Source organism: Apostichopus japonicus, chromosome 6 (genome assembly GCF_037975245.1).
Source record: "Apostichopus japonicus isolate 1M-3 chromosome 6, ASM3797524v1, whole genome shotgun sequence".
Taxonomy (NCBI): domain Eukaryota; kingdom Metazoa; phylum Echinodermata; class Holothuroidea; order Aspidochirotida; family Stichopodidae; genus Apostichopus; species Apostichopus japonicus.
Window position 1 is genome coordinate 2,754,526 of NC_092566.1, and position 24,184 is coordinate 2,778,709.

Below are 24,184 nucleotides of genomic sequence, written 5' to 3' on the forward strand. Positions count from 1 at the left end.
ATCACACCCCTTCCCCTTCCTTATTCCTCCTTCGCACCCTTCCTGCCCCCCTCTGGTCTGCCATATCCCACTAACCACTACCCTGTATGATACTCTACTCACCATTCTCTTTGTAGCCCATACCAAGGATGACCTCAGGGGCTCGGTAGTACCTTGTGACCACGTACGGTGTCATCATAAAGTTAACACCTGCTGTTCTTGCCAGACCAAAATCTAGGATCTTCAAGGAACAGTCTGACCGTACCACTATGTTACTGGGTTTTAAATCCTACAAAACAGGGAGTAAAAATGAAAATGAAAACCAAAACGGTTATAAGAACGGCACAAGGAACAGGTTTAAAATTAATTGTGAGGTGACAAGCAAGTTAAAGAGTCTTTGTAGATGGCAGCTTCGCATGAAAAAACATTTCAAGAAAATGATAACAGGGAAAGAAAGTGAAGGTTGGCAATCACAGCAGATTCACTACAGGAAATGTAGAACATGATCCCTGTGTACTAAAGCTGCATATATGTGTGCTTTTGTCTGTGTGTAATGGAGGCGGGTAGGGGAGAAAAGGAAGACATGATGTGTGAGGGTGAAGGCAGAGCAAAGGATGGGAGAAAGAGAGGAAACTGGGGTCAGAAGGGGAGGGGGGGAGGTTAATCTTTCCCTTATTGAAGGCTGACACCACCAGGTTGAATGGTGCGAAGGTGTCGCATCCACAATCGTTTCCTGCCAAGGATGTATCAGGATGGTTTCCTAAAAATTCCCAGTAGAACCACGTCCGACATGGTCTGATTTGGAAGGTTGAAATATCTCCCAACTGGAGTTTTAGTCTTCAAAGTGTTGCCTATGGATCTGTTGCCATAGAAACATTTGTTGTCTTTGTTTCCTTTACATACTGTGTACTACAGACTCTAGAAGAAATAAGGTAAATGATACGAGAGTTGGGGCAGGTGATGTAACCCGTTGTGTGTGTGTGTGTGTGTGTGTGTGCTGGGTGGGCGGTGTGACTGGTGAGAGAATCCGATTCCTAGATGGGGTGGACCTTGCAGGCGATGCACCTGGAGTGAGAAGTCGATGTTGGTACAGTAGCTCCGACCAGCAACAGGCAATGTAATGGTACTGAATAGATTTCTTTTTGTCGCTAGGCAATGTAATGGTACATAATAGTTTTGTTTCGTTGCTAGGCAATGTAAAGGTAAATAATAATTTCATTTTGTTGCTACGCAGTGTAATGGTACATAATAGTTTTGTTTCGTTGCTAGGCAGTGTAAAAGTGTAAAGTTCTATGATGGGGAGGGGGGTGGAGGGGGGCATTACATGATTAACCATTCAGTAACAGTTTTAAGGGCTCCACTGGTGACAAACTCAGATGTTTACAGTATCTCTGTCCTACTCTCAATTATCCGTTCATCAATTACCGCTAAATGAACAGTACCCACCACAAAAACTTGCACGGTATTTAACGACATCATAACTTTCATGTATGTAAGGAAAGCAAGAAGTTAATTATGGGGATACAGAATTAAAAGAAAAATTAATTTTGTATATATAAAAACAGAAAGTGATACTATCTTTAACAGTCATTAAGACAATCTTTCCAAAGATTTTAATTAGCCATTATCTTGCTCCATGGGCAAAACTTTCAAAAGCTACTTGACTTTGTGACATAATCTTTCCAAAATATAAGTAACCTTGAGCATTAAAGGCTTTTGTTAGTTTGCTGCATTGAAAAGGACACTTAATTCCTCTCAGTACTCTTCAAAATAAAAGTGCATATTCCTTTTCTTTTTCTCTGGAAAAGTTCTCAACAAATTGGACAAATTATTACATTACCTGAATTAACAGGCCACTTTAAAAAGTATGTCCTTATGGGATTTTAGCATCGAATATGAATCCTGAAAATTTATCAACATTTGTCACCTCAGGAAAGCTGCTTTATAAAGGAGCCATGCATTATTTTGAACATTAATTGTATGATTTGACTCCATTGGTAATTACTTCAGGGGATCGTTCCCCAACATCATACGTATAACATTAGCTAAGAATAGTGCATTGGCTTTGAACTCTCATACTCCCAAATTTAAGATGGTTAACTTGCAAAGGTACGATCAATCATGTGGAAAACGCTGACACTGGTTTGTGCAATTTCCCAGCTATTTCTTCTGAGGTGACTTTTATTCTTGCTCACTAGGTGGAGAGTTGTTTCTAACAATTTTAATGAAAGCCTGCTGGCTCCTTAGGCAAGCATTAACAACTTGGGAGGACAGATACATGCAAGAGATCAACAGCTGTAAAACTTGGTGATGAGATTCATTTTTAATTATTTTTTTTATGGAAAATATGAGGAAGAGCCTGCATAGATACAATATATTCTTTACTTTAGCCTTAAAATACAATAAATTAAATACTATCCAAAAAAAAAATGGAAATGTGAAACATGTTTACAACATGACTGCAGACTGGCAGCTGTAATGACAAAAATTCCAGGTGTTCTCATTTCATTTTTCTATGAGGGCCAAAGAGGAACATGGGTTGGAGCAAAGGGTCAGAGAGAAAGAATGGATACTATCCCATGCTTCTCTGGGCCCCTAAATTGACCCCAAGCCGTCAGGCTGTAGCCGCACTGACCACCCCCCCCCCTCTTCTAGCCAGGTGTGATCTCACTCTCTCTGAGCTATAAGCTGTCATGCCACTGATTCAACAAATTAAAAACTCTTGTGTGCAAAAAAATGCTTGACTGAGACTACAGCAATCTCTTCCAACATCAGTTTGCTAACTCCCCCCTCCCCCCCCCCCAGGACTACCTGTATACAAAATGCCGCAGCAGTGCACAATATCCAACAAGGTTATTGAAAACGCCACGATGGGTATAGGGAGGTTTGTTTGAAGGGTGTAAACATACCCTGTGAATGATGCCAGCGCTATGTAAATGACGGATGCCGCAGAGCATCTGGTATAAAAGGTAAGACAGTCTCTCGTGGTCGAGGTCCATTAGTACTACTTGACACAGGCTAGCATCCATCAGCTCCATCACCAGGTACACGTCTGTGAAGTCATCGATAGTCTGCTGTGACGTGAAGACATTTAACAGACCTATGATCTGAAGGAGGAGGAGGAGGAGGAGAAAGAGAGGATATAGAATACAAATTTAAAGTCAACATTACAAAAGTATAAATGCAAGCAGTAGGGATATCACTGTGTCCATGCTATGCAATATTCGTATGTATATATTACTACCACCGTAGCTAGTACCTTATTCTACATAGAAGATATAAATATAAAATTTCTGTATAAATATATATATATATAGTTTTATTTTTATTTTTTATGTGGTAACAACCATTTGACTGCTAGAGCTAGTTTGCAAACTAATTTACATTTAGGCATTTAGGCAAAAAAAAAGAAGAAACTTTCAAGGTTTTGTGTAATTTGAGAACTTATAACTGCATCTTGCAATGAATCTGTGGTTGTGTGTTTCGCTACAGGCCCCAAACACAAAGCGACAAAATACCTAAAATTTATCAAATTTTCAATTTCAAAATAGTTAAACAAGTTTGACATTTTTATGAACAAGTTTTCGCGAACAATTTCTACTTTCGTTGCAAGATTCCCGGCTTCTTGCCTCTGAACATGATTTCGGACACTTGACAACTTTTATTACTCACATTTTTGTGGTGACATTTCTTCATGAGAATAAATTCCCTAAAAGCTCTCTTAGCATGTGTGACATTTTGAAATGGTCGGCATAGTTTCTTGATGGCCACGCTCTCACCACGGATGATATCATAAGCAGCTCTGAGAATAAAACAATAAAATCAAAAAAATGAGATTAATAAGAAGATGATATCATTTGATGTGTGGTGGTTAACTGTGGCTAATGAATGAGTTACTAATGCTGCAAAGGGGAAGAAAAGCAACAGAAACGTTCACAATAACCAAAGGCTGAATTTTGAGAAAGTTGCCTGGTTGTCTCTATGACAACCTGGCAAGCCTTTTAGGATGTTTGGACCAGTAGAAGAAGTGACCTACCCATTTGCAGAATGTTTTTGGAAACTTGCTGCCACTATCAATGCATTTGGGTAACTTCAGAGATATTATACACCTACCTGAAAGTAAGCTAGTTGTCTCATACCAACTTCCACATACTGTTAGAACGCCCACTGTTGGGTATATACTATCAATTCCAAACCACTTCAACTTCCCCTCCTCCTTCCCACACCTCTTGCCTCCTCCCACACCCCTCCCCCCTCCCTCTCAACTACTCTTGTTCATTTCTTCCTTAGGGAACAGAAAAGAATTTTTAAACAAAAACAAATTAAAAGAATTGTAGAGACACCACTTTTGTCAACATTTAGTAATTATTGGAGATTTAGTTTTGCAGGTGACCTTCAATCGAACATCTGGCTGCCAAGACTTCTGTAGGTTATATTGACGTGTTTACAACTTAACTTTTTACAATAACAGCATGAATGTGACCTTGCCATACAAAATTAATTAGTGCACATTCATGTGTTGACATCTAACAAAGAAAAAGTTTCTATGTCACAGAAAATTGAGAAACTAGAGGAGAGGAGAGGAGAGGAGAGGAGAGGAGAGGAGAGGAGAGGAGAGGAGAGGAGAGGAGAGGAGAGGAGAGGAGAGGAGAGGAGAGGAGAGGAGAGGAGAGGAGAGGAGAGGAGAGGAGAGGAGAGGAGAGGAGAGGAGAGGAGAGGAGAGGAGAGGAGAGGAGAGGAGAGGAGAGGAGAGGAGAGGAGAGGAGAGGAGAGGAGAGGAGAGGAGAGGAGAGGAGAGGAGAGGAGAGGAGAGGAGAGGAGAGGAGAGGAGAGGAGAGGAGAGGAGAGGAGAGGAGAGGAGAGGAGAGGAGAGGAGAGGAGAGGAGAGGAGAGGAGAGGAGAGGAGAGGAGAGGAGAGGAGAGGAGAGGAGAGGAGAGGAGAGGAGAGGAGAGGAGAGGAGAGGAGAGGAGAGGAGAGGAGAGGAGAGGAGAGGAGAGGAGAGGAGAGGAGAGGAGAGGAGAGGAGAGGAGAGGAGAGGAGAGGAGAGGAGAGGAGAGGAGAGGAGAGGAGAGGAGAGGAGAGGAGAGGAGAGGAGAGGAGAGGAGAGGAGAGGAGAGGAGAGGAGAGGAGAGGAGAGGAGAGGAGAGGAGAGGAGAGGAGAGGAGAGGAGAGGAGAGGAGAGGAGAGGAGAGGAGAGGAGAGGAGAGGAGAGGAGAGGAGAGGAGAGGAGAGGAGTTCCCTCCCTACCCACCACACTGCCAACCTTCCCACCTCCAACACCACCAAAATGAAAAAGAACTTACACGACATGGCCTTGTGCACCGCTTCCGATAGTTTTAAGATTCTGGTATCTTTTCAGTACCTGGAAGTCTGTGTCTCCTATGGTAACATGGTAAAACTGAGTGTTCATTTGATGATGGTTGAGTCGGGAGACGCCCCCAGACCCACCACTGGTCATGGTTAGTAATCTGCTCTTAGGGCTGAAAGAGTAAAGAACATGCAAATATACACTTAATATCATCAAGTACAAGTAGTATCATCAAGAGTACAAGTAGAATTCCTGGTGGTATGAAAATGAGAACAAGTAGAAATCCTGGTGGTATGAGTATGAGTACAAGCAGAATTCCTGGTGGTATGAGTATGGGTACAAGGTTCTAGAGAAGCACGAGTAAGATTACTTCATTTTTCACCAGAGGTGTAAAGTAGCTTCCAAAACTGTCCCCGATATGAGTACAAATCCATCAGGGCCAGTACAAGTACAAGCCAACTATTCAAGAATGTGTAGTACAGAATCACTACTAAGACAACTGTAAAAGAGAAGATGGCAGGACCCACCACAAAAACAAGAAACAAACAATATGAAGATCTGTAAGCATCCGATTACCAAAGGATAGCTTCTTAATCCAAAACATTTCTTATACTGCAGTATTCGATTGAGATATTAATCTTGAATTAAATTTTACAATTAATGTAAATTGGCCTATTCAGTGCAGCAAAAACAGTTTTAATGTAGAGTGTACCCTACGGTCTGAATTTGGTCACTTAACAAATAAACAAACATTCATTAAAATTCAAAATGAGACTGCACTTGTTCAAACTCACACACTCTACTAGATTTTTACAACAAATGATGATTACAAGGCCCCCCCCCCCCAAAGAATAATCTCCCTTGTAAATTTGCCAAAATATCAAAAAACTGCACTATTTGTATATAGTTAATACTAGCTCAATAGAAACAGGTATCTTACCAAGGTATCAGTCAACTTAATACACAGGAAGTCCAACACGTAGTGAGCCAGATCTTGACAAGTACCTTGACTTAAAATTGTCAACAGAACAATTAATTACTTTTACAATGGGTAACTAGCTGCTACATTCCAATTTCTCTTGAATTTTTTACTTCCAAAAAAATGTTACTGGTACATTACAAACATTGAGTTAGGAAATTTCCACCGAAATACAGCTCACATACAGAGTGTTTCAACATTGGTTGATTGATGTATTGTTTTATGTTTTATCCAAGGTCAAGCTAAGCTGATATTGATAATGACTGGGTTGTTTGGTACAGTTGATACAAATGAGGTGACTACCGAACAATGTCTGCATGCACATGCATCAATTGGCTACTACCAAATGTGCGGAATTGAAAAGATAACCTAATCCACTGGAAGATGCACTTCTAGATACTTTTGTGTGGAAGAATGAGGAGGGATAGTTGGGGAAGTAGAGTTCTAAAAGGTTTCCAGTGCATTCTAGGCACAGTAGATCTTGCAACAGTGCTGAGGTTGTGAGGAGACAGGTAAGCAAGGATGAACCGTAAATCATTCTGAATGACCAAAACCAGAGAGCTTTATCGTAATATTTCATATAACCTTCTCAAAGACTTAACAGCAGCAAAAGTTTGTGCTTAGAAATGAATCAACAGGGCGAGGGGAGGGGGCACGTGCCATACCTGCATCTAGCTCAGGTATAATACGGGAGAGATCCCAATTAAACTGATTAAACAATCAATCACAGACATAGAAGAAATTATTCGTCTAGACTAATTCTAAATTATGTAATTATAATCATAACCAATATAACATAAAAATTTCCTTTTTATGTCCCATTTTTAACACTATTTGATATCATACAATTTACCAGCAGGACAAGACTTTAACATCATGATTCATTAAAAAATGTTGCAGGTACCTATTATTAAATACTCCCATTATCGACTGAAACAATTTATGTCATAGCTTTTCCTACCTGGATGTTTACCACAAAAGTTGTAAACATTTTTTTCATTTTTTAATTGACACGAGTTTCAAAATGCAACATTTTCAGACAAAGTAATAAATAAAGTTACCCGGTACTTGACATTAATGTTTATCACATGTTTCATTCGAAAGCATCTGTTGGTTCTAGTCTCAAATTTCTCATATTATTACAGTACCTTTTTATACCTTAATTGCTTCAATACTGTTTCAAAATATGAAAAAGGATTTTAACGAATCAATTTATTATACCTGTAGATCTCTTCTACTTTCTTCATACTCTATAAAATAAATTTTCAATATTGCTACTTTTTAGCCCAAAGAAGAGAGGAATGCAGAAAATAGTAGAGACCACCACAAACAGATAGATGGATGGACCAGTTAGCTGAGCACAGGACTCATAACCCTGAGGTCAATTACTCAAAATCCTGTGCCAGCCAAAACACTTCTTTGCTCCTTTAAAAAAAATTCACCATTTCCAGAGTGATTTTAATTGTCGATTTACTTACTTTCAACTTACAGTTTTGAATGTTAGAATTTAGAAACTGGTCGCTTAATATATTGTTCTAACTGTTGAAAATAGTTGAAGAGAATGGGACTACTGTATGTTAGTAAACTGCCTTTCTTCAAACAAAAATAAATGTTGCAAATCGATTTATAAAAAAGAAATACTAGTTTACCATGTTATCAGCAGTATAAACACACTAATTCCACATACAGCCAAAGGGCATTCTATTTGAATAAGTTCATACATTATTCATGGTACAAATTATGCACAAATTCGACATCTTCTGATCACTGTCATCCTTTCCTCACGCCTAGGTTAACATTTGCATCGTAAAACTTGTAGCAATGGGCACTAAGAGGTGCCTTTCATGACCGACTTCTGTTTGCATACATTATCTAATTATACAACTTGATGTTCTTGTTCGACACACTGTGCAGTGTACTGTGAGACTGGTTCTACACAGATAAGAGCTCTTCAGAGTAAAAACCTATTAGGAACAGTTCCAACCCTGTTTGGCAAAACTGACAAGTTATTTGTATCAAATTTTTTTCAATAAAATTATAAAATTCCTACTATGATTTTTTGTGCTATAATAAGCACAGTTTATTCATTCTTGATTCTGACAGACATTATTTGCAAATTAGCGAGTCTTACAAATAATATTCAACGCCAGGCCAACTTACTTTTACACATTCTATTACACAGGCTCTCTAGTGGATAAGCAGTTTGCTAACAGTTTTATTTTATTTTAAATAATATTCCGCTATGTTTTCATTCACCAAGCAGGTGAAGATGTGGTTTGAGACTAAAGACATACAGCAGTTTAACAGACCTGTGATCAAACCTAATTTTGTAGTCAACAAAATCCACAAAACTTACTGGGTTTGGGGTTTCATATCTTGCCCTCTTCGAAATCCCACAATATTTGGAAACCATATCAAAAAATCTTGACAACTGCAATAATTTAACAATGTATTATAACCATAATCGATCTAAATGCCCTCATCCTTCCCAGTTCTCACAATCCCAGTTGTAAATGCTTGGTTGCTTGTCACAAATTCTGGTGTCTTACAACTTCAACTGTCGTTTCTTTCTTAAGCTCTACGGAATTACCATTTTTTCTTTTCTTTTTTTTTTCTATGCAAATACCCATGATATTAAAACTGATTTGAGTAAAGCTACACAAAGAGGTAACTAACACAGAATTTGTTTTTACATTTGATAACACCAGAGAACTTAACATGCGGTCAGTACAAAGAACTCGGTAATTAGCCGGAATCCAAACCAGCAAATTTCCTGTCTGACAACGTGAACCTCTTAACACTGTTACACACCGTAGATAATACATATACAATACATGGAGGTACTGAATCAGAACTCCTGATGTTGTAAGACCTTTTTTTAACAGTTAAAGAATAAAGGTCACAGAATTAGAAACTATTGCAATGATCAAAACATGACCTGCTTATGTGTGTAGTTCAGAGCACTCAGCTAGATAAATGTCTCTGTCTATTATCATAAATTTATGGAAATGACAGTTTTGTGGCCTTCCTGACAAAATGGTAAATCACCATTTATTTCACTCAATAGCTGCTTTTTTAGAGCTATTCACCATTTAACTGATTGCAAAAGATATTCAGACTTTTTGACTTCCTAGAATTTGAGAGCTTAACAAAGAGTTAATCGCAGTGCAGTCGTCACGTTCTAAAGGAATATGTGGGCTGGTATGTCTTCAACTGTATTTCTTGCAACGCAAGCTAATATAAGAGAGTCCCTTCACACACTTGACGTTTACCTGTACTTTTCGTGGGAAATTTGTAAAGCAACTGTCACTATACACTTGTAAATGACAACACAGTAATAAATACCTGCAGACAACTGTCCACATAAAATGAGAGGGATTCCTAGGAACAACAAGTGTCCAAGCAACCTTCCATGCCAATGATATGAATGCTACACAGCAGAGTCTAAAACTTTAAATGGTTTGATCTATTAACGACAACTTTGTGGCTAATATTCACAACATGATGATGAAGTAAAGGTCCATCCCTCTAGTTCAAGCCCAACATCTACTTTTACCATACAAAACTCCCATCAAAATGGGAAGCAAACTTGTTGAGCATTTAACAGCAATATAGTCCACAGTCATGAATGGTTTACAGCATGCTTACTGGGGATCTCCAGCCACACCCTAAACCAACAGGGGGCGCTGCCACTATCTAGTTCCGCAATATTCGACAAGCTGTAGTCTATGAAATCACTGATGATTCCTTTGAGGAATCTCTGATGGACATTTCTGGGCAAAGTACCCGCATATTCCCTTATTCACACATAGTGTGATATAATCTAACCGACAACCACGAGTTCAACCATCCCATTTTTGGCAAGGAAATGTTGCCCACCGTTCGTCTGGCAACTTTTCACACGTCTGATCGTCGACCAATCAGAAAGCTTCTTTGAGGTATTTTCAATCATGTAAAGTTGTATCCACGTCTCCGAAATGGAAGACGCAGGACTCATACCCGAGATTCTTCTCGTAATTATCGAAGACGAGATCTTTTGAAACATATCTGCACAACTAGCACATAGATTGAGATATGATATGTTATGTAAAGTACTTTACATAATCTTTGGAGATCTGCAAACAGTATAGATCACGCTCACCACGATCCAGAGTACCTAAGAGTACCGTTACCACAGATAAGACAGCTCCCTTTGCAGGAAACCTGAAGATCCATATTGCAACAGTTTTTATTTTTATTTCTTCTATTATTTGTCAACCTTGGCAAGTTTTATGACCTGTACTGGGAAATGAATTTGCTGACTGAAGAACGGGACTATGTTCCCTGGGTAACTCCCATCTTATCCCAAACACATATCACCCTTCTCACCCTACAGCACCCCCCCCCCACCCCCAACACCCCATTTCAAGTTTCGTTATCACGGTATCTGTGATTTACCTGTAGATGCAGTTTTAAGTACTAGCCGACTAATCGGGAGACCCTTCGGATGGAAGGAGTCCTGGCAATAGTTTGACTTCTCTTAGCTGTTCTGTTTCTTGTTGACTAGAAAGTCAATCGAATGACAAGGTGCTTTCTTCGAAGAAAATCAATCTTTGTTGGTAAGTCATCAATAGTTGGCTTTTTCATCTTCAGTTGGAAAACAATGTATCATATCTGAAAAGAACAAAAGAATGAAACAAACAATAGATAGGTAATCTGAATCAGTTAATAATAGCAAACTACAGCACAGTTACATAAGAAATTTGATTATCCAGAGGAAAGGGAGAAAGGGAATGGGGGACATTAAATTAAGCCTATCGATGGAGGGACTTCAGCAAGTGACAAAATGAAATTTAAAACCATCAGTCTCTTCCTGTGATTGTAGCGAACACAATTATCCTGTTTAGAATGCATTGGACCGTGAAAATATGCAAAATTTAGCTACTGTTTCAAAAATCTTTCCGAACTAGACATCTGAACCTTTTTATGGGGAAGGGGAGGGGGGAGGGGGTAAAATACTGAAAATACTGATTTCACACAAAGCTCTACCAGCAAAAATGACCAAGGTCATCTATGTTTGAGAAATTCATATTAACTACCACAGGCAATTCATGGAAAACATGATCACCCAACTGTTAACCCTTTCAACCATGAAAAAAACTTATATCAGTATTAAAACAGACCATGTGAAATGTTAAGTTTGCTGGCATTGTTTGCCACTGTGCTTTCATGACTGTACCAGCCTATGTGCACAGAAGGGCAACTGAGAAATAAACAACATTTTGTCACACGAGACGGCAGGACAAAGGTTACCAATTTCAAAGTACAACCACAACCGATTTTTTTCTCTCTATCTCTCTCTTTGTTATTACTACATTATCTGTAAGTTTATGAAACAGGTAAATATTTAAGAAAATATTAATCTTTGCCATGCATTACACAGTTGCAAGAGTATTACACTAAAATTATCATTATGAATATTGAGAATGAGCAGAGTAAAATGCCCTGTGACTGGAGAATATTTTAAAAAGGCCTAATTCTCTCAAACGTGAATACCAATTTTTAATTGACGGATAAATTTGAAAAGCAGCCCGACTTGTGACTCTTTGCTTAAATACTTACTGAGTGCAAGCATTTTGTAAATTTACCAATACGTTGAAGTTAAGTTCTTACCTAGTGTGTAGTATATATGCCTCACACAAAGAGTAGACACCAAGTATTGTAAAGATACTATACCATATATGTATATAGCACACAAGATGGTAAATTCTACACATTTTCTCAACAACTGCCCTTAAATTTACCTACATCACGGCTCTACAGCCAATAGATACATCTCCATGCAAACCCTCTCAGAAATTTTTCTTCGGAAATTAAGATCTGTATTACCGACACAAATACACGAAGACCACGAAAGACCCTCCTTCATGCTGTTATCGTTACTAGCATATGACCGACTCTCAAGATATTCGATAACAACAAAATCTACGTAGTGCACACATATACACACACACACACACGCATACATATACACAAATAGCCATTACCGCAACTTTCTATTTTAAAACAAAGCGTATGCGCTGACAAGAAACTGTACTCTTGATTAGGTTTCCACGAATCGCATTGGTCGACGTTGTCACTGGCTACGTACGCAAGCAATCAAATTTGCCACTCTACGTAATGTGAGTGAGCCTCTGGGAAGAATATTAAAAAAAAAAAACCAGCACAGTACAGCAGTCACTATTCAGTCAGCAGTTATGCACTTACACATGTATAGATCTAGTATGCATGTAATACTGTGTACAAAAACAATACGCTGTACTGTTATGTACTTGGTGTATAGATCATACAAATTCTGTAGGTGAATTAACTCCACAGTTCAGACCTTCACACTTTATAGTAAGAACATTTTCATTACGACTGAAGGACAGCAGAGAGTCCTGCTGATGTGATAACAAAAAAATTAGAAATACCTGAGCACTTCTATGATTAGGGATGGACTACACACAAATAAGCCCAGACTGAATCAGTTTGGAGGGTTTAATTCAAAAATGGTCTTGGGCGAAAACGAGAATACTTGCATAACATACAAATTTTGCGATAATGACCATTAATGTCTGAAGCAAGCTGTTAACGCATCAAACTTGGGAAGGAATTACCAATACAATAATGACTGATATTGTAAACTCACAAACAGGGCATAGGACTTGAGTGGCTCCGCCAATGCAAGAAGAAAGGGGTAAATATTTTACCATCTGGGAGGAGAGGGCCATGCAGTTATTCTAAAGTATGTACCTTCTTCTAGTTGTGAGGACATGGTGGTGAGGGCAGGGTATTGAGGACAGGGTGGTGTTTCCAGGGTGGTATGGACAGGATGGTGTGGGCATGATGGTGTGGACAGGGTGGTATGGGCAGGGTGGCGAGGGTTGGGTGGTGAGTAGCAGGTGGGATGGTGTGGGCTGGGTTGGTGAGGATATGGTGGTTCGGGCAGGGTGGTGAGGCTGGGTGTGAGGGTGGGATGTGAGGGTGGGGTGGTCAGGGCGGGGGTGGTCAGGGCAGGGTGGTGAGGGCAGGGCATATTACACAATTATCTTAAAAGTATCAAGTGTTGAATTGGAAACCACCCGACGTGTAAGTTGTAATCCATACTGTAAGCCCTTGCAGGCTTCTCCCTCTTTTGTGGTCGCTTAAGCGTCGTCAAAATAACTGCTGTTTATTATTATTTTTATAATTGGTTAACCTCAGCTGTTTACGGGTCATGCCTCCCAAACAATTAAAAAGTGTTAAAGAATTTACACAACCTGGACCGATAGCCGTAGATTTGTGAACGAGTCTACAAAATATCGAAATTGTTTTTGTGCCTAAACTCATCCCAATAAAGTGCTTTAAAGACTACCTTTGGTTTAGATTTAACAACGACATCACTATTCTAAATATATACTGTGTCTCTGTCTGTGATCTCTGTTCTACACACAGTATATATATATGCCAGTTTACAATGCACCTTCAGGCACTGCAACCATATAATGAGAGACGTATGGTAAACTGTAGTTTGAGTGACAACAAGTATCAGACGATGAAAACACTAACAAGGGACCTAAGTACTGTATACATGGGTGACCCTTGCTACTGCTTTTTTGTATTAGGTTAACAAACCTTTATAAATTTTAAGAATCTAACAATCCATTCTACAAGAGAAAGAAAGAAAAAAATCACACTCCAAAAAAAAAAGGTAAAAAGGAAAAAGGTAAAGGAGGTTAAAAAAAAAAGAAGGGTTAAGTTAAAATTTTTGATCAATATTTCTTGGAACTGTTTGCACCACAAAAACCACAACCTCTGGTAGTAATAAAGAATAATTGCATAACAAGAGGCCTTTGGACAAGTGTTCTGAGTTTAGGGGTTGAGGGGTCTCTGCCATCCAGGGTGGTAGCTAAGAGGATTTCATTGTGGTACAATCCCTATGTGTCCTTCCTGCTCCAGTATTGGTTTTCAAGGAAACTATAAACTGCCTATCAACTATTTCCTATGTACAGTAGTAGAGTAGGGCCACAAATAGTGTATTATTTTCTTACAAGTCCAGACAAGATTATCAAGTCAGGCTTTTCCACTTCGAGGGATGTATTGCTCTCGGGGCCGATTATGAATCTCAATACACAGACACACCGGTGTAGACGGTATAAAGTGCAGTACTTAGCTTCTGCACTACCTAATATCGAAAATGGCCTAAAAACTATTTGATCCAGTACTGATGATAAGTGAGAACCATCATAATGGCAGGTATCTTTCCTTAAAAAAAAAAAAAAAAAAAATAGGGGGGAGGGGGAGGGGCCTTTGTGAGCAATGCACCATTTAGAAATTCAATCAAAAGTCAAAACAACAATGGAATCACCTCCAACTGCTTCATGTATGCATGACCCTACAGTAATGCTTACCTGTTCTTACTTACTTGTACACAATGGATTCAGAGCAAATGAAGAGGTTGATTCAACTGCCCATCTTGATAGCATATTACTTTACTGAGCTATAAAATATTGAAATGTATACATAATATATTTAACTATTTTCACAGGTTCGAGTGAACTACCAAATTGATGTTTTTATTTGAAATAGGGGGAAATGGCAGTTGTTGGTGTAAATGTCCATGTAAGAGACCACTGGCCATCTTGCAATGCACTCATGAATCCAAATAAAGTGAATAATCCTGTAAAATTTATATCTCCAAAGTGAATATTTAGCTACAAGCTGGATGTCGGTTCGATGTGTTCCATTTCCAATTTCAAAATTTATCATTACTGATTCTTTAGACTTATTTCAACCTTGTAAACGTGGAAGATAACAGTTGCAATGTAAAGCGTATACCCATTTTTAATACCAGCCTGTAAATTTCTGTCAAAAACAAGGCCTTTTATCTATCATGCTGCTTTCTTTCAACTTTGTGCTTGGATCATTCGATTAAAAGAAATAAAACATTCACCCCAATTACAGTATTGATATATGTTATTACCAGCAATTGTAAACCAGGATTTTGTTTTTCGTTTTATAATATGTGTTTTTATTTTTATCCTTCTTTCCTATCTATTGTGAAACTCATTACCATGACATGCAATGTAGAATAGCAAGGACACATAGTCTAGTAAACAAAGACAGGCAGTTAAAAGGATTTATACTGAAGCCCTCAAACCAATTATCAAACAAGGTTTACTACAATACAACAGTCTTTGGGTGGCTTTAATATCCAAACAAAAATTAGACATGTGCCCTAAATACGTGTATAAACTATCGGCTGCATTGCACTGATATACACCAAGGTGTAAACCATGAGAAATACATTACAAGATAAAACAAATTGAAAAAAACAAAACTATAGCATTAGTACTCAAATAGGACTGCAAGTTTTTATCATGGTTTAAAATTCGATCTCACTAGATGGTTAATAAGTATATGGACAAATATTGACAATATCAGCTTTTTTACCAATATCTGATATTTTACATACATTTATCAGAACTTACATGTATTCTTAACAAAAAGGTTTTGTCACTAGTAAACGGTTAAATTTGCTGTTTACTAGATCTATTGTCAAAGCAACAGTCTTTAATCTCCATTTGTAAATAAAGATAGTGAGCTTTAAATAAAGATAGTGAGCTAAATAAAGAAAGTGAGCATCCTATTGTAATACTACAGTCACCACACGGTACAGGCATATAATACAGTATGCACCATGAAGGAAAAAGGCAGTGATGGTTACAATTCTTGCCAAAATGCGGATTCGGTCATTAGTTGCCAAGCTACAGCATGTAAATGTTAGTACAGTACCTTGCTTAGTTAGCATTTGCCTATTGACGACCTCGATTGACCTTTGCTGTCCGGCAAAGGACACTAGAGGGCTAGAAGTCATTAATGGGCACAAAACCAACAAACTATGAAATTTAATCAAAGCGGTACTGGTTGAGAAAGCTTGCTTATAAGATATTCATGTTTTGGCCACTGGTTACCTCAAATGACCTTTGACCTCACTCTATAACTAAAGCAATCGAGAACTTACTAAGTGATATCTGCAGTGCAATAGTACATAGTACAAGCGACAATCATAGCTTGCATACAATCATGTTCATGTGAGCTTTAATGCATGCTGCGTTATCTTGTCTAGGTAGTAAACAAGCCATGGCATCCAATATACTGTACACACACACTGTATATTACACACACACTCACACATAAGATATACACCACTGCATAGATTCCTATTGCTTTCTGCCAAAAAATGAACAAGTTTTGACAAATGTTGGAAATTGTCACAAGTGAATTAAAAACCAGAGTGACCACTGTCCCAGGTGCTACTACTTACCCAGCTAGTAAAGTGGATCACCAGATTGAGTACAAGTAGTTTTGTTGTATTACTAACCCTGGACAAAGAGATGTACTGTATACTATAACACACAACAAACTTTTTGTACTTATGGTTGGAAATCCACTTCATGAGAAATAGACTACACAAAGGTTTCTAATTTCAAACATATTGACCTGTGACCTGCACAGAAGTTGAAGAATCCTTTCAAATTAAATGTGACAGGGGAACTTTGTATGAAGTACAGTTCCGTTCATCCTGAGATAAAAAAGTTCATTTTTCAAACTTTCCACCATTTCAACCACATTATGATGGCTAAGTGTATCATGCTGTCAATGCACCATGTGAATTGCTCAACTGTCAAATATCGCAAACTAAGTTCAGTCAAAGTTCACTTCCAATATAATATTTTGCATACATGTCTACTTCCTGTACACCGACATAATAACTAAACCTTCCCTATAAGTTACATTTTTCCTTTTTTTTTACATCAGTTTTTTTTTTAAGTTAAAGCCAACAGTTAATTACTCAACCTTTCATCATAAATTTTGAAAACTGCAGTTTGTATGGAAGCTAATACAACTCACAAACTGGAGGAAAATTCATGCACATACCCCACTGGGGTATATTATACTCAGCCACTTCAATGCTAATCCCCGTTTATAATTCCTGCAGGGAGTACTACTGTGTGATGCAGCTACTGTATGCTAACTTTACAGTATGAGTCACACATATCATGAAAACGAATCATGAAAAATGGACTTCCCTCCAAAACAGCAGACCTCATTCCGCGTATTGATTCTTTGAAATTGTTCAGTGTACAGACTGCCTGAACAGTGTGTACTGTACAATTGCTAGATCAAACATAAACTATACAATAAGAACAACTTCACAGTTTACTGCTTGGTTGCATTCCCCCTCCCCCCTCCCCCTCCCCCTCCTCCTCCTCCCTCTTCTTTCTTTTGTCTAATTTTACCCTTGTTTGGCGCCCTCATGTCATTTGTACTCCCCAAAATTTACTGATTTGTCGCTAACGAAAATGTGTATAGTTTCTTTCTAAGTGGTAGATTCGGAAGAAGGTGTAAGTTGGCGGTGCCCATAGACCAAGGGCGCAGTGCTTAAACATTTGCAGTGTGTAGTTAGGTAGATGGGAAAGTGCAGATGTGGAGTGGGAGACAGGTAAGAGAGGAGCGAAGTAATTATCTAGAAACTTCAGGCACGGAGCAATTTGCCAATGAAATTGTTTACCCGAGTACATACAGTACAGTAGGGTAGTCATAACAGATACAACTCTTGTGTTACTAACCTCCTTCCTCAATTCAAAGGTACTAATGTGGTTACACATGCTATCCCTCTTTAGCTCAACTGCTTGCAACTGGTAAGCTAATATATTACTGTCATAAATCTTCAGTTACTGACAACAACAACAAAAAATAATAATAATTACAACCACAGCTGATAAGCAAGTGATCAACAGTATTGTCAACAACTTAGTTTTTAACATGTGGCCCAAAAATCGATGACCAACCTCAAAGCCACATTTGAATATTTCACAATTTTAAAAGTATCCACATAGTGAGTGAGTGAGTGATTTAGTGTGGTAGGAGGAGGGGAGAAGGTTGGGATAAGGGCAAATAATTGCATTAGTTAGTTGATCAGCTGAGTTTGATAATTAAGTGCATTCCTATGGAAAGAACACTGCAGAATAAGAGATAAAACATATCAATATACTGCTTTAAAGTTCATGAAGATCCCCGATGACTAAGTCCTGACATCTCCACGACCGACCAACAGCAGGTGGATGCGTCATGTTCAGTAAATAGGAGAAAATGTTATGTTTTTAGCAGAAGCTGGTAGTCTGGCTGGCCATATTGACACGCATCTAATTCAAAATGTTGGTTATATATAATTAATGGTACTTTCTTTTTATTTTCTTTTAACTTTATTACCTCTTAGTTCTTTTACTTCATAAATGAACTTTCACAAATATAGAACAGTTTGCCTATTTTCTACGTAACAGTAGGTAGGTAGGTAGCACTGTAGGCACAGTTAATCATCTTCCCTCAAGGAACAGCGAGGGGAACTTACCTTAGAAGAAATTGAAACTTAATTAAGTCGACAAATCCAATAATATATATTACGACTTTAAAATTGTTTTCATTAAACTCGCCAAGGATTGAAATTCTGGTTAGTTTGTTACTTTTCTTCCTTGAATTTATAGAAAAAAATGGACAGTCATTTAGAAATGCAAATGAGGACTCTTAGCAAAAAAAAAAGCAGATAAACTTGTAATATTCATTCAATCAGATGAACTCATCATTTGAACTCAGCAGACTTAATTCAGTTGCAAGTCTTCTATGAATCCCCAACCCCTCTCCAAACCCCTCCCTCACCCCTGCACCCCCCTCCCCCTCACTCAACCACCCCCATTAGTGAGTTCATAATAAATTGGAAGACTATAGTATGTTTATGACAGTTTGCACTCAGGAGATCCAGCTTAAACATGTCACATACAGGCTGTCATACTGTTGGTAAAACATCGTAGGCTAGTGCTGTGATTCAGAGACAAATTTGCACAATTCTGAAATGTAGAACAAACATTCATATGTACAGTACGGTTTAACACACGGTTTAACACAGTACATGTTAATATCTCTAAGTGTGTGCAGATCTCCATCTAAAGTAGTTTTTCAGGGAACACACACTAACAACAACAAAAGGAATTTAACCCCTGATCGACCATGCGTGAGGTCCTACTGGGGATAATAGCATTGTTTTTATAGAATAGACACAATTTTTTTTTTTTTTGGCTACTGTATTTGTATACATTGATGTAGTTTAGCGCTATTTCAGAATTGTAGCACCTGTGGTAGGTACAGTAAGTTGGGGGAAGGGTGTATACTGGGTCACAGGGGTCACACTGCAGGGAGTATGAACAATGTTGAAAGCCCTTGCAGCTTCATCATTGAATAGAATTACACAAATACCTTTAGCAAACCCCTCCAATTAACATCTGTAGACACATATACTTGGAAAATGAGGACAGGTGTGAACAGGATTGCTTGACTCTATTGGGTGTGGCTAATTAAATCCTGACATAATGTAGCAGCTTGAGGATTCCATCAGTAGCCCAAAATAAACCTATGTACACACAGCACAGTGAACCTAACACTACTGTAGTAGTAAAAGCGTGACACCTGTTTACAAACACTGTGACTCACTGCTCAAACCAATAACTACTTGATAACAGTGGCATGTTGGGGGTTCCATATATAAATACTTTGCATTCCTTTCTACTGATATGGAACACAACCACAAATATAATTATGTTTTTAATATCAAGATTATATCAAATGGGTTGTAACCCAAGGTCAGGAAAATGGCGACATCCCACTTTAATTCAAAGCATAAATTGATGCTTTCTTTAATGTGATTTGATGTGAGGGAATTGTAAACTCAATATTTTCAACTTGATTGTAACTACTGAAACGTGGTAAGTATAGGAATTTATAAAGTCAGCGCATAAAAAGGGAACTGTTTTTGTACTGTTTGTCTACAGTATGTAAAATGCAGCCTTGCAATAATGCAGATCCTCTACTAGGAACAAAAGTGTTCTGTTTGACTCACTTTGACATAGATCTATAACAACAGGTGATTGTCATATATGAACTGTATGACACTAATGAAAGGACTACAGGTGTCAAAATGAAAATCATAGAGCGCTTTACGTAGTACCTTTAGAATTACTTTAACTAAGACATAAAGAACTTGGTGACTTTTCTATTTGACCTTGAGGGAAATAACATGTAATGTGTGGTACTACTGTATTGCATGCAAATCAATCATGTACTCTCTCAATGGATGGACTGTACAGTAGGTGGAGAAGGGTGTGTAATGGGAAATTTGGGTCATAGGTCAAACAGTAGGCTAAGTGTGAGAAAATGTTACAAGGATACCATCAGGGTCAACACAATATTGGACAGTTGGACGCAAGGTACTTGAGAAGGGAATGGAAGGATGGGGTGGGAGGCAAAGAACTGTCGGGCAGTCTGAAATCCCATAGTTCTTGTGAATACTGAAATAAAATACCAGCAACGTTTCATTCTGCAATGTTCTCCGTCCCCTCCCCACCCATCAAAACATTTTGAGCATACCACTTCTGGCAACACTAAACAAACTTTGCTGTGAACTTTGCTCCCATTGTCAGGAATCATTTCAACCCATCACTATTATGCTCCCCACCTCTTCTACCCTGCCCAACACCTTCTAACCACCCCTCCCCCTCTACTGCCTGTCTTCTATCCCTACTAAAAAAAGAAAATCATAGATTTAAAAGCTGTTTGTATAGTTTACAGTTTTCAAAGATGGCCAATTACTCTTAATATCTCTTAAGTACTCCTATCAGTATTGTGTTCATTTTGTTTTTAAAAATGTTCAAAACTTGCCACCAAACTGTATAAAACTCTTGAAGTTTAATGGCACTTCTAAGCCCATCTATTGACTTCTTTGTGTAAAACATATAATTTAAGCCTAAAATGACAAAAAGGTCAAAAGGAATCAATGAAAATGTTGTGTGATATTTCAAAATCTTGTAAACCAAATCCTTTCAAAAAATCCTTGACATGACCTCCCGAAGTCAGCTGGATTTCAATCAATACCCCGCTTCTTCCAACCAGGCCTCTTTTGGAAAGCTTTTAAAGGAAGTGAAGCCAAAATTAGGAAATCAGACAGCTAAAACAGCTTTCCCGGTTACAAGTATGAAAAGGGCAAAATGTCAATGCTAGTCCCTACCATCTTTGCAAATCTCCAAAGAGGGAAATTTTTTTGTTTTTTTTCTCATGCAGCGACTTGCACAAAGTCCATGACTTTGATGCTATCATTATATAAGGCAATGAGGTGAAGCACTCAAGTTTAACTTTTATTCAAGGTGAACAACCAAAGGTGGGACATTTCCCTGGAAAATAGGTTAACCTTGCTCGGCAGTTCTACCTTCAAAAGCATATGTGTACACCGCCTATGAATGTTACAATTTACTGTTTAATGTGCAGACAATACTATACTTGCATCATCATATTATTTTATATCTTTCTCTTAAAACCCCAACTTTTTGCCCTAATTTGCCAATATCTGATAGTATTTTACTTTTACTCAATAATTACCAAAAAATTTCTTGATTCATAAATTATCAGAATATATACCCTATTATTTTACTCCACCGAAATGACACCCGAGGAAGGCTAATTATGCAAAATTTTCACAATATTGCAAATGAAACATTAAAATTAAGCACATTAAAATTTGTGGGCTTAATCTTGGGACAGATTTGTAATACTTCATCAATTATGAGCCAAGCCAAGCGGTTGCGACCACCCTTGAGAGGTAGGCAGGTAGCATCAAATTATGTCTAGTGATACGAGGCTTGGGAAGAGAGGGAGAGAACCAGCATTAATACTGTACTGTAGAGACAGTGTACACAATTTAAATTGATTCAAGTTAACATCAAAAGTTTTAAAACATTATACAGTTTGTACAGTGAATTTGGTTCTTCAGTTAGGGGCAATGGCCTAGTATGTTTGATACAAAACTGTTACTGGACAGAATAAATTAATTTGTTGTAGCAGATTGGGATGGGGGTGGTGAGGGTTGGTATGCTCTCAAACTTGAGGACACTCTGGTCATTTGTAATCAGTGTTGTTGGTCAATTCTAGGCCTTATCATGTTTTCATATGTCTATAGTAATAAGTTTATTATGGGTTTTAAGTTTCACTCAAGATCATATACTGTACCTGCCAAATGATATATGGAATAATTATCAAATTGAGGATTACTGTGAACAAACTGCTTGTCTACTGGAAAAGGCCTGTGTACCAAAATGTGTAAACTTAAAAGTTCTTGTATTTCCCTCCAAGCAGAAAAACACACACAACAACAACAGCATCATCATTGTCGTACAAAATCATGCACAAATGGTCACATATTGGGAGATTAAAAAGTTGAATCCTGAATCCTGCTTTAAGCTTTTAAGTCCTAAACCCTCACTGAAACTGACCAATCAAAACAGCCAAAATTTATCCTCTAAGGTCACAGACAATTGTCAACAATATGACTTTTTATAGAGAGCTCTGAATGATAGGCATCAGATGTTCAGTTACAAGTTTGAACACCAAACACTTTTTCATTACTACATGAGTGACTTACAACTTTAAAGGAGTAACAGGGGGAAAAAATTGCAAGAAGGAAACCAAGAAACAAATAAACTTTACATTGGTGTCGACCTGCTGATTCCTGTCTGTAAAATTCTGCAAGCTCCTTTTACATAGTACAAAATATGAAAATAAACAAAGCTCCTTAAAAACAAAAATTCCCATGGCAACCACACCAACTAAACTTTTGAATTCTACCCACACATACTTGAAAACCAGACCCAACAGAATTGGGTACAATGCAATGCCTACTCACTGTGCATGGATGGCAGATCAATTTATCTGTGGAAATATATATGTTTTATGCCTGCAAATGTATAAAGTCCACATTATTCAGTGGCTTGAAAGTCAGTTAAATTAATACTAAACCTAGTTTAACTACGATTACTCAAAATAAGATAACAATCTATCAAACTACGGAACAATCTCCCAATTTATGTTCCTTCACCAGATAAAAACAGGTAAATGAAAGAGTACCACATGATTCCTTTTGGTTTGCTGCATTTTCATCAGCCAGACACATTTTGTTAATAAGTATTAATCACATGTAAAACGTAACTTGAAAAATATGTGATCAAAGAATGAGCTGTGTTATAAAACGTCATCACTGAAGTCTTCATGAAAATTTCATACGACAATCGGCATCAGTCTCCAGTTTGAAATTTTGAAGAGAAAAATCCAACCTAAAGAACCTTGTATCAGGACTTGCATAGAATTGATACAACTATAAAACTCCCAACAAAATAAAAGCCTCAATGTACTGTATTACTTGACGATCAGAAACTATACACAGCAATAATAAGAACACCCCTCACCTCCCACCCCACTTCCAGGATCTACCAACCCTTCCCCAAACCCCACACACCCCTCAAAAGTTCTGTTTAAATATTTGGTGATATAGATATATGCATTTTACAAACAGTGTATTGAATTTTGTACTGTACTGCTGTTTGTTCTAGATAAACAGCGTTGCTGTGCCTTCTGAAGGTTTTATATGATCAGCCAAATTGACCTGTTTACATTGATTTCAACTTCAGCCAAAACCAGGACTTCTGATACAACTGTTACACCCTTACAGTACTGAACATTATCAAATGGTACAACAGCTCTGTTGTCCCTGTCTGGGAGGTATTGTGCAATGTTTGAGAAAAGTCTTCCATGGTTGTTTTTATCAAGAAATACTGCATGCAGTATGCATAGGAAAATTGCATTGTGTAAAATGATTTTCAAGTGATGCACAGTAGTGTGTATTTTTTTATATCATCTTGCCAAAATGGGAAGATTGCTATATATACAAAAGCTTAGATCATGTACCCCTTTTTTTCTTATCTAGGACAGCCTTCCGGTATGTTACCATAAGAATTTTTACCCACTGTGCACATTGAAA

The 24,184-nt window shown here is 38.0% G+C and overlaps 1 protein-coding gene across 3 annotated transcripts in view; it reads right to left on the bottom strand.

Moving 5' to 3' along the window:
* Window positions 1–24,184, bottom strand: part of LOC139968661 (stress-activated protein kinase JNK-like) — a 43,259-nt gene that overhangs the window by 12,875 nt on the left and 6,200 nt on the right. For 2 of the 3 annotated variants that reach the window (XM_071972919.1, XM_071972920.1), the window contains exons 2-6: window positions 10,705–10,920; window positions 5,284–5,460; window positions 3,652–3,781; window positions 2,889–3,086; window positions 103–268 (exon numbers count right to left, since the gene is read on the bottom strand). In XM_071972919.1, the coding sequence (XP_071829020.1) occupies window positions 103–268; window positions 2,889–3,086; window positions 3,652–3,781; window positions 5,284–5,438 (649 nt within the window). In that variant the 5' untranslated portion in view covers window positions 5,439–5,460; window positions 10,705–10,920. Of the gene's footprint in view, window positions 1–102; window positions 269–2,888; window positions 3,087–3,651; window positions 3,782–5,283; window positions 5,461–10,704; window positions 10,921–12,054; window positions 12,182–24,184 lie in introns of those variants that run through there. The other variant, XM_071972921.1, reaches the window with a different exon arrangement.